General features: G+C 36.9%; 1 protein-coding gene across 1 annotated transcript in view; it reads left to right on the top strand.

Moving 5' to 3' along the window:
- The window catches only part of LOC149083264 (alpha-tocopherol transfer protein-like), a 232,971-nt gene extending 215,567 nt beyond the window's left edge, over positions 1–17,404 (top strand). Inside the window, exon 6 of the mRNA XM_089236476.1 lies at positions 17,216–17,404. Within this exon, the coding sequence (XP_089092602.1) occupies positions 17,216–17,263 (48 nt within the window). The 3' untranslated portion in view covers positions 17,264–17,404. The remainder of the gene's footprint in view (positions 1–17,215) is intronic.
- Positions 17,405–17,938: the final 534 nt, after the last annotated feature.

Genomic DNA, 17,938 nt, shown 5'->3' with positions numbered 1-17,938 from the left:
TCGATGGAATTACTAGCAAATTCGCAGATGATGTGAAGCTAATGGGGGTAATCGGGAATGAAAGCGATAGGGAGTTGCTCCAGACCAACTTAAACAAGATTGCAGCATGGGCAAATGAATGGAGCATGACGTTTAGCGTAGATAAGTGCATGGTCGCTCATTTTGGTTCGAACAACCCACGGTTCTCTTACGAGTTGAATGGTGTCACTATCCCGGATGCAACTAGAGTCACCGATTTGGGAATTCTCATTGACGAGCGACTTAAGTTTTCTGAACATTGTTCAGCGGTTGTCAAAAAAGCGAATAGAATGCTTGGTCTCATTTTCAAAAAGGTCTCTTCGCGTTCTCCTAAAGTCATTCTTCCGCTTTTTCGAGGCTTAGTTCGTCCTGGACTGGAGTATGCTGTAAGGTTTTGGAGACCATACCTACAGAGGGACATAGACTTGGTTGAAGGGGTGCAGAGAAGAGCTACGCGTGTCCTTATTGGCACACAGGGCTTGAGTTATGAAGAAAGACTTCATTTTTTGAATATGTTTACATTGGATGAACGCAGGTGTCGAGGAGATATGATCGAAGTGTTCAAAATTTTCAATGGGATGGATAGGATGGACCATGAACTTTTAGTACACCGCCAATCGACTGCTTTTACAAGGGGACACCAGTATCGATTGGTGAGGGACAATGCAAGGTTATGGTGTCGCAGGGAATTTTTCTCCAATAGGGTTGTTAATAAATGGAATAGCTTACCCCCGGAGGTAGTAAATTGTAACACAATTGACACGTTTAAAAAGAAATACGATAAACATGTTGGGGTAAATCGAGAAGCTATCCATTCTTAGAATAAGACAACCATAAGTATTCTTTATGGGCATTGTATAATATTTTATCATGTGTATATATTGTTTGTAATTTGTGTTAATTGCATTTTTAATTGGGTTGCTGTATTTTTGAAACATATGACAACCATATTTTTATGGGCATCTTTTTATCAGCCACCTCGTTGGGCATTTTGCCTGTTGTGGCGTTGTATTTGTATTTGTATTTGTATTTGTATATATATATATATATATAAAGTAGCCAAAGATGCGGACGAATTCGCTCCGTATCCGCATCGTGTGAATAGCCCCGAATAACCCAATTGCCATAACTTGTATGTGCGGATGCGGAGCCCGCACTTAGGTTTTGACACATGCGGACGACGTCCGTACCAACATGAACATTTCCTAGGTGCGGAGATATTTCGGTTCGTCTGAAAGGCTCAGTATATTCCAATTGTTAAAACTTCTTCCGGACCCGCATCCGCTCCGTGTGAAAGGCCTCTCAGAGGCGGCCTTCTCACACCATGCGGATGCGGAGTGGATTCGTCCGCATCTTTGGCTACTTTTTAAAGATGATTTTGCACGGAATTTTTTTAATTATTTGCCATAAATACCCTTAAAAACGCCATATGAAGGTCCCTGTTCATCAAATTATGATGTACCCACATACATCTATCCCTCCGTTTCCTTCTGAGATGGAGATATAGCAACTTCAACTGCCTTTTGTTCATACTTTACAATTTTATACAATAAAACCTGCCAACAACGGGCACTGATGGAACCAAAATTATAAAAGCCATTCTGCCTCTTTCGCCATTGGCCAATCAGCGCCCAGCTAAAAATTAACAACAGCTTGTTGTTGACAAGATAGAGAGAAAAAGAAATTTTAGGGCGACGCTAGCCTGAAAAAAAAAAAAAAAATGTGGTCGGCTGAAGTTGGTTTTCTGTGTTTCCCAACTTCAAGGCGCAAATGTGAGCCGATCTCCCCGTTAAAAAGTCTCGCCACAGAGAGCAACAGTCCTACAAACAGTACAAATATACAGTCATTACACTTCACTCACTTCACTTCTGAGATATAGATGGCAGCACTAAAAAATCATACACAACACTAAAAAATCATACACAACACTAAAAAATCATACACAACACATACGAACTCAGACTGTTAGGTACACATACTTACACTTCCGGCACAACTCACTAGGTAGTAAATTGCCCATGGCGATAGACCTGAATTGTGCTCGGCTTCAAAAAAAAAAAAAAAAGCCTGAAAAAATGGCGAAGATTATTTCAGCAAATGTGAATACGGTTTTGAAGAAATGATAAATACATAATATTTTTTTAACATGTTGCAGTAAAAAACAAACAAACATATCCATACTTAATCATCCGATATGATCCCACGTTCACTGGGATGGATCCCTGCCACCCTCCATGAAGAGGGGCCATGCTATATATGTTATGGTGAAAGTGATAAAGAGCTGTTATTATATAAATAATCACCGGCCATTTCGGTAAGTTGGATAAATTTTGCTCATATACCGTGAATCGATTACATTTTTAAGTCATTATGCATAATTGTCAAACCATGGTTAATGCGATAAATGAGTCATCGTTGTGTTTACATTATGTATGTAAGTGAAGCTAACATTACAAGACTAACAATAATTTTTTTAATATGCTTCATGTTTCTTTAAATTATTTGTCATGGTGAATTGAACGTGGTGATGTACAGTATCCACAACTTTTAACCGAACGATGACGATATCTTGGATTCTATTTATTGTAAAAGAAAAAGAAAGGTATCATTCTTCTTCGTTTAAGATCTTCCATGCGTGTATTAAGTTCATTTTTTCTTAAGGGGGCATCTAAATGTTGAAACAAGACCCAACTTTTGAAAGTGCAATGGTAACTCCATTTTTTTCTTACATATTTGGATTCAGTATCTCAAGAAATGCCGAAATACCAAATTTCATCAATTTTGAACGAACGGTTAGTGAAATATGAATTCTTGAAAAATGAGTGTCGTAATGTTAAACGGAAACATCCTGTTTTTGAGCATAATTGCTGAAATAACATTGGTATCTCATTAACTTTTATATTAAACTAGCTTACCCATCGCGCGTTGCTGCGATCTCAGAAGATAGGAAATTCAAGGAAACTCGTTATGATAACATTCAACTTACACTGTGTCATTTTTATTGAAACTTGTTCATTTTCATATGGAAAACATTTCAAAGCGTCGTTTTAATTCTATTTATTTATTAGAGTGCTTGTGGATACACGATATTAATTGTTTTCCCGTCTGGTGCGTTTACGAATAAATCGGAAGGTTTTCCGACGCGTGAGCTGGCCACATACAGTTGTCCATGTGAGAAGCACGGATTCTCCAAATCTAGCCTACACACTTGCAGCGATTGTCCTTGTGCTTTGTTGATGGTCATTGCAAAAGCGAGGCGAGTCGAACCGGAAACTGTAAAACGTTTGAATTCAAATGGCATATCTGTTGGGGTCATTGGAATACGTGGCAACCACAATACATCCTCATCCTTGAATTTCCCATTCAAAATTGTAGCTTCGATGACATTGTTCATCATCTTTTTCACTGAAAGTCTTGTATCGTTGCAAAGTCGTGGTGGATTGATGTTTCGGAGAAGAATGATAGGCACGCCAATTTTCAATGTTTAAATGTGCGGTGGCATACATGGCAAATCGAGTGAATTCAAGAATTCCTTTGGGTAATTCACAACTTCGTCTTGATTCATTACAGTATCGATGGACTTATACGTTGTCGCTTCGCCTGGTACTCCGTTTTGAATGCTGAAATTGATGGCATTGACATCTTTGTTCGTAGCTGCTAATAATGTATAGCACGTGCACTGAGCCACTGATGTTTTTTGTAATTCCGCGCGATATTTGGGAAAACCTTTTGAATCAATTCGTGTTTGGTTGATGTCATCTTACAAAAGTTTGTTGGCAATGTGATACATTGTGTAGATCTGTCGATTGCCATCTTCCCATTCCCAATATCCAGCAATTGTTTTGCGAAACGTTCGGCGGGTGCATCATTTTGTAGTTGAACACGCATACTGGTTTCCAAAGTCAATTTCTTTACACATGTCGCCATAGAACTGATGATTTGAGACATGCATTAAGTTCATCAGCGGGTGTTGAACGCGGTATGACTTGCAGAGTTTGTCGAAAATCACCAGACAATAAAATGAGTGTTCCACCGAAGGGCTGTCCACTTCCCCTCAAATCTTGCAGTGTATGATCAAGCGCTTCCAATGCTTTTTTGTGAGCCATTGTACATTCGTCCCACATGATAAGTTCACATGTTTGGAGAACTTTGCCATTCCGGAATTTTTGGTGATATTGCATGTTGGCGTCTCAGTGGTTTGCAAATTCAACGGCAATTTCAGTGCTGAATGCGCTGTTCGACTACCATCCAAAAGTGTTGCCGCAATTCCAGATGATGCAATTGTCAGTGCAATTTTATTCCGTGATCGTATGGTTTACCAAAATGATTGAAATGAGAAAAGTTTTGCCTGTACCTCCGGGCGCTTCTATGAAGTACAATCCGCCGCTTTGATTTCGAATTGCTTGCATGATTGTGTCATATACAATGCGTTGTTCTGGAACCAATTTCGGAAGATTCTTTTCAACAAATGTACCCAAATCATCGACATCGAAGTGTGTTTCACGTTGCAAATCACGATCGTACGCGTCATTTGCAGATCGATTTGGTGCGCACATTCCCAACTGCACCAATGCTTTGTTAGCGATTGACAAACATATATCCTCGATCGAAACCAACGCCTCATTATACACATTTGGTGTGAATTGCATGTCCGGATTCATTGCTCGCAAACGACGTAGGATGTCTTCACTCATATAATCCCTGTATTTTTCCCAAAGATCTTTCGGATTGGATGGGAAACACGTTGTCAATATTATCGCAAATAACGTGCGTATTTGCTGTGGTTGAGCAGTATTCGATAAATCAGCAAGTGCTGTGTCCCAATGTGCATCGTTTTCAAGAAGATTTAATTCTTGGCAAGCTTCTCGATAGGTCACACATACTTCACCATTTACTGTTCTCAGTTCTTGGAAGGATTTCGGTCCACGTACGTTAACTAACAGTAATCGCAAGTAAAAACATTCTTGATTGTTTGGATGAACTGTATACAGACGGCCTAACGTGTCGGACGAATATAAATTTGGATGTCCTTCAACTGGTTTGCCCTGTTTATGATGAAATTTTTTCGCTGATGCATTCCATGAGTAGTATTTTGGCACTTCTGAGTAAAGTAGCATTCTCTTGCGAACAAATCATCCGTGCACAATGAGAAGAACGCAGTTAACGTTGTTTGCGGTGGCGAAAATGCTCTTGCATGTACATTTTCCGTTGTAAAATACACCCGCTGTCCATTTTCAAGATGCACTGCCAAATGAACAAGTGTTGGATGACGTTCATGAATTGGAAATGAGAAAATACGCCAAACAGCTTCATTGCTACTAATGTAGCGTCCCAATTGATATCGTTCGATTTCATCGATTGGTGCAGATGCATTTCCCACTCCAAAAACTGCCATATCGCTTCCTTTGTTGACATATTTGCAAATGTATTTGATCGATTTCACTGAATTGCAATACTCATATAATCATCAGCTGGCATTCGCTCGAGGGCCGTCCTGAACAGTCGAACTAATTCGTTGCGTTGATCGAATAAATTTTGAATCGCAGCTACAATTTCTCGATTAGTGCTGGTATTGAATCGACAACGTTGATCAACTTGTTGATCAGTGGTTCCCATGAAATAAATTTGGAGAAATTTGTGATCTGAATCCGGCAGTGATGGAAGTGATCCAGCACGGTGATAAATTTGCCCTTGCACTTTGAACGTTGGCACGTAATTGTCACGTATGATTTCTGTTGCACCGAACGATGTCATTTGGAAACATGAATTGTACTTGCGTATGTTTGCCAAGAAATGTTTCGACTGGCTTGTGTCACCTGATACCAACGTTGATAATGGTTCGGGTGGTGAATACAATTCTGGCAATTTCACTTTTCCACCTGCGCAGCAAATTCCTGGAGTTTCATTCTTGAATTTCAATGCACGGCAAAATTCGCATAACTTGTCCATTTTTCCAATAACGACACTTCGATGAAGACTGTAATCATAATGTTATATCGAACCACTGGAAGAATATATATATATGTAATTATCAGATTAACCCAGGCTCCTAGTGGTCCAATATACATTTAGAAAAAAAACGATGACTCATGAAAAGAAGGAATCAGTTAAATTTCATAGCTTTTAATATTTAATCAAATGATCATATGAAAAGAACGAGTTATATTTACACAAAATTAAAGTCAATTAGAAAAATCCATTTCCACGATATCAAATTCTGCATAATACATAAACAAAATACTGTATGTTCAATTATAATAATTTTAACTTGATGTTGGAATAACTCTCTCTTTAATCACTCTTTATGCCTAATTTCACCATCTCTGCCCCCGGTTAATTCCTCCTAATTTAGGTTTTAACTAAACGTCTATAATTTACTAGAATTGTGGTAAGAATTTCTTTCCTACCTTTTCCTCCATCCCTTTCATCACGGATGATCGCCGCTCCTGATGCTACAGTTGAAAAATGTGTTTACAAAAAATTCTCCTCTTTCTACATTTTTTTTCCAACTTGATTTCTAGTTTTCACTAATCAATCTGCTTTAATTTTTCAAAGATTCCAAAAAGTAAAGTTTTGAGGGGTACCAACCCCCTATTTCTAATTGGTAGTCCGGCTTCAAAGAAAGATCCTTCCATTGGGTGATGAGGATTACGTAGGTACAAATGGTATTAAAATTGACATCATTGGTCAAGGTTCACCCCCTACGATCTTCGAAGTATATGGGAGGAAGACGTTTTCTGTGGGGGGGGGGGGGGGGGGAGTTGTACAAAAAAGAAGGAAAAGAAAAGTAGAGAGGAAGCAAGAAAGTCAGAAATAAAGTCAATTGCCTGCAGGTGGCAATACAATGGTCAATAGGTTTCAGTATATAGGGGAGAGAGAGAGAAAAGGAGAATAGGAAGTGGCTATTACGCAAACTTTGAAGGGGCCCTTTAAGTAAGTGGCCATAAAATTAAGGAGTGTTGATGGAGGCGAAAGAGCATGTTTTTTACAATTTAAATGGCTCAAGTCCCCTTTTCCCTTTTCTCTTATTATTATATTATATTGGGCTGGAAATTGGACCTCTCCCGCTTCATCTGATAGCGATGGCTATTGACGCCATAGCAATGCACATCCATCTTGCGGAAAAAGAAAAAAAAAACGAAAAAAAAAGAAAAAGAAAATATAAGTTGGGAGATTACAATACTGGCAATAAAATTATGTTTGCTCTTCAAAACATGAATGAAAATCTGGTATGTACAAATGTACATCACTTGACACAAAGGTAAGCAATGTAGGAATGCATTGAAAAGAATACTCGTACCTAGATATACTTATACATATGCGAAAAGAAAAAAATATATATATGTAATATAAAAATTAGAAGTAAATATACATTATGTGTTGTAGACATATACATGTGCTTCGATATTGTCGTAAGTGAATTGCAGAAAGATAATATAAGCTGAAATAAAATAATATACAAAATAGCTTTACAAAACCCACTGAGCATGAAATACACGGAAGCTTTTAAAAATTTCATAAATTCATAACGTAGATTACCTATCATCTCTTTCGATGATTTATCGGAAGTACTTTTTTTTTTTTTCTCGGAATAGCGAAGATACATACAATTTCTTCGGATAACGTCACAAAAATATATTAATAATACGCTTAGACATAGCAACAAGAAAATCACTGTCGCATTTATCACTGAAATAAATGTAACATTAAGTGTCGCAGAACATGTTTCCCTGAAAATGCTGCGCATTGATACTAGATAAGTTACAGCACATTCATTACTCTGAACTTCAACATACTTGTTCAGTGCCTCGAGAGTTATTAGTTCGAAAGTGTAAATTTTCAAAATCCAGCTGTACAGGAAACAAATTGGCTTGTTATGGCTCAATCCGCACTAGACCCAATGTCAGAAATCAGTCCTCATGATGTTCAGCGTGGGTTGCACTTTGCAGCGAATGTGTATCGTAGAGAGCGTCGAATGTGTTTGTTCTTTTCACATGTCAGTCACTGAATAGAGGACGACGCTGGAGTACTGTCGAAGCGAAAATTATTAAACGAAATTATTACGAAGAGAATTATTCGACCGTTCGTTCGTGTTCAGACGTGCAGTCAGTCCCGAACACTATTTGTTACACAGACTACTGAGGACAACCAAAGTGCGACACCGGCGAAGCATCTCGTTCCGTAGGCGTATCCAAGAGAAATTGCACGTAAACAATTTCAGTGTATGGTGTCTGGAAATGGCAATTCAATTTGAAGTTTTGAACACATTAGTGAAGTTAGCAAATTTCTTTGCTTGAAGATATCACTGCCACATTACTCGGTGAACCATCGCATCAACGAGTCTGAGTGATCGATGTCGTTGTCTGCTGAAAAGGAATTTGCATCGTTCGAAGGGAAAGTTTGAAACAGTTGGTAACTGTCTCCTCTAAGCAGAGATAATTGAAATTTGTGAGCGGTGTCCTGAGAGTACGGGCACATTTCACTTATGAATTATGAACGTTGAAGGGATATAGAAACATAGTATATAAACCATTTGGCAGAGAAAGAAAAAAAATCTTACCACAGTGTGATCATTTATAATCATTCCCAAATTAAACTTGTTTAAATGCTCAATATAAATATTAAAACCCTAATAACTCTGAGGGATTATAGATTCCAACATCAAATTATACTACACTAATACGCAGTATGTTGTATTCTTAACACAAAATTGCATATATGCTATATGTGGATATTTACATGAAAGTACTTGCATGCATAAGTGTACAACATTAATACTTTTGTTCCTCATGCACATTTTTAACATTTTGACAAAAAAAAATTTTTTTTTTCTTTTCCTTCACTTCCATTTTTTTCTTCTTTCATAATTTCATTTTTTTTTTCTAAATTTCATTTTTTTTTTCTTAATTTCATTTTTTTCATCCTTATTTTGTTTTTGTCTTTTTTGTATACTTTCATTTCCCTTTTTTTTCTATACTTTCATCTTTTTTTTTTTTTATACGTTCAATTTTCCTTTTATAATTTCATTTTTTTTTCTTTCATCTTTTTTTTTTTTTCTCATAGTCTCATTTTTTCTCACACTTTCATAATAACTTTTTTTCATAATTCCATTATAACTCTACTTTGTTTTCAAGGTTTTAACAATTTTTTTCCTCAAATATAATGGTGCGAAATTGATTACGCATAGAAATGAACAATGTAAATGCATCCATTAAACATATAGTTTTCAATATAAACATAATTTGACAGTCATTGTTGCTGAATGCTTCATCTTCTGCTTCTTCAGAAATAGAGATATGTACATATATGAATTTTTTTTATTTTTTTTATTTTTATTTTTTTTTAAATAAGGTGGGACTTGATCAAACTTGCAGTGTACTTCAATGTCTACCTCAAATTTAATTTGTGAATTTTGCATGAAAAAAAAAGAAAAGAAAATTGGAAACAAATAAGCGTTCACCGTCCAATGAGGGGCCCTTCTCACTGAACAATCAACAACATATTTGTATCCACGACGGAATTCCAGTAATAAAAAAAAAACTTATCACTGAATACGATTATAAAATTCGATGAATTAATTTTCGAATAATCGTTATAGAAATTTAAAGAAAAATTTATATTTTCAAGTCCCATATTATTTATGTATTTACATACACAACACTTGATTAATATGTTCTAAAAGTGAAAGTGTTAATTTGTGCCGGCCGGTTAGAGCGCAAATTGTATCGATGACCAACGGAACGCTGAGGCAATAAATTACGGGACATATTATCCAGAGCAGGGGGTGCATCACTTGCTGTACTTGTGGAAGGCCTTTGGGCTTGACATCCTTGAATAGAAGATTGTGGTATTACAACGGCAGGGTTATCTGTGTTTCGAGAAGGCTCCTCGGAATAGTGCCCAGGGCTACTGCTGGGTGGGTTCCCCACCGAACGTGCGGCACTAGGAGAAATACATTGAAGCCATTGAAGGTCAGACAATTCATCGAAACTAGCGTGTGGCCTTTGTTGTACAATGGAGTCTGCCGGATTTCTACTATTCCTGTTTTCCCTAATGGTACTGTGCATATAATCCAATTCTTGACGTCTTTCTTTCAATGGGATCAACCTGTTTGCATGTACTTTAATAGGTTTTGCTTTTGGATTTCTTGTATCAATTATTGTAAAATTTACAGGATTGTGAACTGTGAGAATTCTGTAAGGACCGACGAAATTTCTTCGCTTAGGAAGCGAAGCGTGTCTATCAGCGTCGGGTTGATGCAAGAATACTAATTGACCTGGGTGAAAATTCCTATCTTTCGCGAATTTTCGTTGGTAATTTTCCTGCCTCTCTGCTGATGTAATTAGACTTTCACGCACTTTGTTGAATGTGTACTGCAGTTGTGTTGTTTTTTGTGTGACAAAATCAGAATATGAGACACGTGTATGTGGAGTTGTCTGATTAAGAATGTCTGTTGGAAGTGTAGGGTCGTAGGAAAGATGTAAATATGCTGGCTTTTCCTGTGTTGCTTGATGAATAGTTGAATTATAAATTAATTCATAGTAATTAATGTATGCATCCCAATCAGTTGTTCCTAGTGCAAATATAGAGAGGGACTTCTTCAAGTTAGAATTTATCCTTTCACTTTGACCATTGGATTGTGGGCACATCGCCGTTGTTTGCAATTTCGTTACCCCTAGGCGACTACAAAGTGTTTTAAAAAGGTCACTCACAAAATTTGAACCTTTGTCTGATAATAATTTCTCAGGAAATCCAAAAGTGCAAGCAAAGTCGAGGAATTTCTCTGCTGTTGTTTTTGATGTTTGGTCGGGAACTGCGTACAGTTTCACAAATTTTGTGAAATGATCAATGAACGTAAGTATGTAGCAGTTTCCACGTGAGGTGTTAGGCAATCTTCCGACAAAATCGCAAGAGACATATTCCATTGGTCGAGATGGAATAAAATGACGTTGCAATGGAACAGGTGGTACTCTACGAGGAGATCGGAAAGATATGCAATGTGTGCAAGATTCTACGTAATGTTTTGTATCTGTGTATAAATTATCCCAGAAATACTTCTCTTTAATGGCGTGGTATGTTTTTAAGTGTCCAAAGTGTGTCAAGTGGTTGGCTGCAAGAATGTGTGGCTTGAACTTGTTAGGTATAACTATTTGTAGTATGATCTTCTGACCCCCTGAGCGAGTGATAATCCCTTTGTGCATAAGAAGACCATTCGATAGGGCATACTTAATCCTGAGCTTTGAGTGTTGAGTGTTATCGTCTTCTAATGTAGAGATTATGGTTGACAATTTAGGATCTTCGCGCTGAGCCAACTTTATCTCCTCTATGGAGGGTAAAGTGATCTGTACTGTATTCACATGAAAGTCGCGTGAAAAAATATCGGCGACTTGGTTTTCCGAAGATTTGATTAATTCAAAATCATAATTAAATTCTGAGAGAAATGCAAACCATCGAGTGACTCTGCTTCCTGGTGAATCCCATTTCGATAATTTGGTCAAAGCAGCATTATCACACCTAATAGTGAAATGTCTACCATACAAATAGTACTTGAATGCTTTTACAGATTCCACAATGGCCATTAATTCTTTTTCCATAATAGTGTATCGAATTTGTGTGGGATTTAACTTCTTGGAAAAATATGCAATTGGATGTATGACATTAGAATTGTCTATTCTCTGCCCAATCATTGCAGCTAATGCAACGTCACTGCTGTCAGTAGAAAGGATAAATTCCTTGTTGAAATCCGGATGAATCAAAATTGGAGGTTGCGAAAGTTTTTGTTTTAGAATGTCAAAAGCATTCTGGGCCTCTTGAGTCCAATGAAATTTTCTACTCTTTCTAGTGAGGTTAGTAATAGGTGCCGTAATATCTGAAAAATTTTGTATGAAACGCCTGTAATACCCAACCAGCCCAATAAAACGGCGAATTTTCCGTACGGTGTTGGGAACTGGAAAGTCTTGTATCTTTCTAATGTTTGTCTCAATGGGGCGAATGCCTGAACTGTTCAAAGTATGACCTAGAAATTCGATCTGAGGAACAAGAAATGAACATTTAGCTGGATTAAGTGTCAAACCAAAATAGCGGAACCTCTCGAATAGTTTTCTCAATTTGTAGAGCATTTGTGAGACATTGTCGGCACCCAAGCAAAAATCATCAATATAGTTGGCAATTTTCAAATCCGAAAGAGGAGCTAAAAGTTGATCTGAAAGATTGGAAAATGTTTCCGGACTAGCATTCAAGCCTTGAGGCATAGTTTTGTAACGGAACGAGCCAAATGGAGAGCTAAATGTTGTCATGTCACGATCCTCGGGTTTCAAAGGAATCTGCCAAAAAGATGATGATAGATCAAGGGAGCAAAAAAGATTAGATCCCCGTAGCATTTCCAGTAAGTGATGAATGATTGGTAGAGGATATCTTGGATATTTTAAGTGAGCGTTCAATTTTCTATAGTCTACTACCAATCGCCATTTCTGTTGCTTCGGGTCTCCTGAAGGATTTTTCTTCTTTATCATGATCAAAGGGAAGCTTATGTGACTGTCTGATTTTTCAATCAAATTGGCTTGTTCTAATTCATTTAACTGACATTTTAATTCGTCTCTCAAAGCGTAGGGAACATTGTAGGGGCGAGTAGATGGTAGTTTTGATGAATCTACTTGTAAAATAGGAGTGATTTTATCTGTACAACCTATGGTGTATAAGCGTTTACTAAATATATCACCAAATTCAAAAAGTAATTTCAATAGCTTCGAACGAGTTGGAAGGTCTAAGTGGCTCAGCTCAAAATCATTTTCCGACAATTCCTGCCTGCATAACTGTTTGATTTCCTCCATGTCTCTGATTACTACGTCATTCGTGATTGTACCTACACGAGTGTTTTTGTTTAGAGCCACTTTTCGTGCGGTCAAGTTCGAAAGCATAATGGGGATCGTTTTATCTTTAGAGATGGAGCACACAGCTCTATGTACTTCTATAGCATCGTTTTGTAGTGTAGGTGTCAACATTATATCATCCCCTTCACTAGTCAAAATGTCCGTTTTCAAATACACTACCCTGGATTCGTGTGGCAAAAGTGTGATTTTCGTTGCTAGTCGGGCGTACTCTGTGGATAATGTGTTACAAGTTGGAGAATTGGCGTCTCGTATTTTAATTTTTGTATTACCAGCTTCTAATATGTCATTATCGAGGTTGAGTGTGAATTTGTGGGCCTTCAAAAGGTCATAGCCAATTATTGCTTGGTATTGTGTAGCCAAATCATTTCTGACTATAAAAAATGAATGAATAATGCATTTATTTCCCAAAGTGAGAGGGATTTTGAATGACCCCAAAATATCTAGTGGCTCTCCTGAAATAGATTTAACTCTGACATCAGTGTTAGCTTTTTTTATCCGTGCATCATTTCTGATTTTCTGAAAAACAGAATACTGAAGTAATGAGACTGAGGCGCCAGAATCAATCAAACTGGTTGTTTGGCAACCAGCAAATTTCACATCAGCAACAGGAAGGTAGAAGTCATTTTCTTATGAATCCAGAATCTGTGTGTTTATCGTTTTAACTTGTGTAATACATGTATCTTGTTGCGGCTCTGTAGAAGTTGAAGTGGTATTCATGTTGGGGGAACGGACTCTAGCCGCGGAAGTGGAAGCACTTTCGTTCGTTCCCCTAATTAGTTTAAATTACCGGAATGAGATGTGTTGTTGTTCTCAAATCTTACTGATCTGCCTCTATTGCTTCTTCGAGGATGTGGTGAATGATTGCGTGTATTAAAACGTCCTCGATTAGAATGAAATGTCTGATGAAAATTTTGAGTGCGTGGTGCGTGTGAACGTTGGTTGAAACGGTGCTCAGGATTATAAGCATAGCATTCTGAAGTTGTATGATTGTTTCGACCGCAGTTTTCACAAAAATTCTGAGCATAATGAGGGTATCTATGACCTTCAAAATCATTGAGTGGAAATCTGTGTGAAATTGTTTCGTTGCAGCAAGTGTTTCCACCGCAACCTGCGGTCCACGCCTGTGTGTGAGTATGTTGCTGTGGGGGGTCCAGAAAATGCTTGAGTTGTGTAGGGGTTATTTTGAAAATGATGTTGTGTATTGGTTTCGTGCCTGGGCACGGAGTGCAATTGAAGATTTTCCACCTGCTTTTGGATTGCTGCAATTGTTTCATGAGTCTGCTTCGCATGTGACTCTATCAAGTTGACCATTTCCTTATCCGTGCTCCCTACATTGCAAATGGTTTGGCGTTGTGTTGATGATTCATTAACTTGTAAAGTTTCAATGAAATTCACAGCATCTTGAAAGGATTGGGGGTCTTTCACTAAAATAGAACTTTTGTATTTTGGTAGTTCCAAGAATTTGGCTAGTCGTGTTTGTTCGTAAAGTGATTTCACTTCGGGTTTACTGATATCGGCATTGCCGAAAAATTTTTGTGTATTTGTGGAAACACGAGCAGCGTAGATTTTGACCCCTTCGTCGGAGGACATGCGACAATTCGAGAAAAGTTGCTGTCGTGTAGCAAGGCTTGTTTTGGTGGAGAAAAAATCCAAAAATTTCTGTTTAAAGTTTTCATAATTCTGCTCATTTTCCAAATCAACATTGTTAATTATCTATGTCAACGCATCTCCCCTAACTCTGGATTTCAGCAACAATAATTTCTCTGATTCAGTACAATTTGCGGTTTTTGCGATTGCCTCTAACGTATCAACAAAATATCGGGGAGTGACAGCGGATACGTTGTCAAAATGGGGAATTAATGCCTGGCACCCAGCTAACTTATTAAAATTGCTAGGATCTTCAGCCATAGTGCAATATATTCAAAAGATTTCACAAAATTATAAAATCAAAATTCAATGAAAGTAAATGTAGAAATTCCCAAAACACACAAAGTTTCCATACAATAATAAATCTCAACACCAACTTAATGTTGCTTTTTTTCCTTGTAAATTATCATTATGACCATATCAATTCGAACATTCTCTCAAGAGTCATCATTTGTTCATGTTTTGACATTTTTATCTGAAGGTGATAAAAGGGTAAATTTATGAATTAAGAACAGTATTACAAAAATAAAATTTGGAATAATACTGTAAGGGAATGGTCATGGTACCATTGTTATATCGAACCACTGGAAGAATATATATATATGTAATTATCAGATTAACCCAGGCTCCTAGTGGTCCAATATACATTTAGAAAAAAAACGATGACTCATGAAAAGAAGGAATCAGTTAAATTTCATAGCTTTTAATATTTAATCAAATGATCATATGAAAAGAACGAGTTATATTTACACAAAATTAAAGTCAATTAGAAAAATCCATTTCCACGATATCAAATTCTGCATAATACATAAACAAAATACTGTATGTTCAATTATAATAATTTTAACTTGATGTTGGAATAACTCTCTCTTTAATCACTCTTTATGCCTAATTTCACCATCTCTGCCCCCGGTTAATTCCTCCTAATTTAGGTTTTAACTAAACGTCTATAATTTACTAGAATTGTGGTAAGAATTTCTTCCCTACCTTTTCCTCCATCCCTTTCATCACGGATGATCGCCGCTCCTGATGCTACAGTTGAAAAATGTGTTTTCAAAAAAATTCTCCTCTTTCTACATTTTTTTTCCAACTTGATTTCTAGTTTTCACTAATCAATCTCCTTTAATTTTTCAATGATTCCAAAAAGTAAAGTTTTGGGGGTACCAACCCCCTATTTCTAATTGGTAGTCCGGCTTCAAAGAAAGATCCTTCTATTGGGTGATGAGGATTACGTAGGTGCAAATTGTATTAAAATTGACATCATTGGTCAAGGTTCACCCCCTACGATCTTTCGAAGCATATGGGAGGAAGACGTTTTCTGTGGGGGGGGGGGGGAAGTTGTACAAGAAAAGAAGGAAAAGAAAAGTAGAGAGGAAGCAAGAAAGTCAGAAATAAAGTCAATTGCCTGCAGGTGGCAATACAATGGTCAATAGGCTTCAGTATATAGGGGAGAGAGAGAGAAAAAAAGAATACGAAGCGGCTATTACGCAAACTTTCAAGGGGCCCTTTAAGTAAGTGGCCATAAAATTAAGGAGTGTTGATGGATGCGAAAGAGCATGTTTTTTACAATTTAAATGGCTCAAGTCCCCTTTTCCCTTTTCTCTTATTATTATATTATATTGGGCTGGAAATTGGACCTCTCCCGCTTCATCTGATAGCGATGGCTATTGACGCCATAGCAATAATCAGCATCGTAGTGGAACGCAGCAAGATTCAAATCAGCGTGCAGTGTCCGTCTGGATTGAACATTGTGTTCTGGATTGGTTCCCAGTCTTGCTATTCGTTGGTCAATTGTTTCATTCGAACGGGCTTGAGCAGTGCGTACTCGATTGGCTTCCAATCTTGATTCTCGTTGCTCGTTCGTTTGAGAAGAACGGGCTTGAGCAGTTTGTATGCGAACAGCTTCTAATCTTGCTTCCCGTTGCTCGTCTGTTTCTGAAGCTCGTAATGCCCTTTTCTTTCGGGCTTCAGACTAATCGATTACCGTTTGGGGGGCATAACTGTCGACTATGCTCACAAATTCGCTGAAAATAAATAATCGCTAAAAAATCGAATAAATAAATTCGCTGAATAAATAAATGGAAAAATTCATGGATATGCCACACAGTTCGTTATAATGATAACGAACATAATGATAGTAACATGATGAATGGATCCTAGGCCCCAAATAATCTTTTTCGGAATGTTTATTTTGGTTACTGTGTTTCTCAAAAAATGCGTTTCAGACATGCATATGCCTTTACGATTGTTTGCCTCTTCTTTAATGCTGCCAGTATAACAGTTTATTCCTTTGTAATGGTTTGTCACTTTTCCAATCCTCCTAGTAACTGAAGAAAACTTGGGTAGCACGGGATATTTTTGCTAGATGAACATGATACTAATAATTAGTTATTACTCCTTTTATGTTTATAACCAAAATATTTATTGACACCTCAACTTGATTGTTTCGGAAGTTACTTTTTTCGCACTGATTATTTTATTGTTGTATCACCAAGCTCGATGATAAATATTTCGTTTTTTTAATAAATCAATATGTGTATATAATACATAATAATCAAATATAAATCAATAAAAAATGATTTCAAACTGTAGAATGATAATTATTATAAAAATAATGATTATAAAAATAAAACATATAAATCGCCGTTGTCTACCACCAGGTGCACAACTATGCCAGGAACCTTCGACATGCGTGCCACCTATCGTAGGATAGATGTACTATGCCAGAAACCTTTGCGGGAGTGTACTCAACAACTTCCCGAAGTTTCATGGCGATCGGATGAATGGTGTAGTAATGCATAAAGGACAGACAGACAGACATACATTCGTTTTTATATATATAGATGATAGATTCTAATGGGCCAAATATAATTTTATTACTCATTTTGAATTTGTCTTTTTTTAAAGTATGAATTATGAATTATTAAAACATATTTTAAAAATTTATGAATAGAAGCATACACTAATTTTTACTTCATTCGAATCGGCATAGTCGAAAACCCAACAGAATAAATTTTCATTCCAATCTGACTTCTATTTCGCGAGATATGAGTGATTATATCAAAATGACCACTTTTAGGGACCATATACTGTACTAGATATAAATTTGAAACTCATTGAAAAATTTCTCATAACAAATTATGCGAAAATGTTTAAATATGAAGCTCATAACTTTACTGAAATAGGTAATGTTTTAAGTATACGGTGATACGATAAATAAGTCATCCATCCAGTTTTTTTTTCAAACATTTTTTCTTCTTTTTAAAAATTCGAGTAAACAAATAAACAACAAAATTTTGCAATTTTTCACTATTTCAGAAATTTGTTTCATTCCTTAGAGAATATTCATGAGCTGAAATGGTAAACATAATAACGTGCAAAGA

Source organism: Pholcus phalangioides, unplaced genomic scaffold (genome assembly GCF_987345545.1).
Source record: "Pholcus phalangioides strain wild (caught in Gottingen) unplaced genomic scaffold, Ppha-v1.0 ptg000009l_1, whole genome shotgun sequence".
NCBI lineage: Eukaryota > Metazoa > Arthropoda > Arachnida > Araneae > Pholcidae > Pholcus > Pholcus phalangioides.
This window is presented reverse-complemented; position numbering and strand designations above follow the sequence as displayed.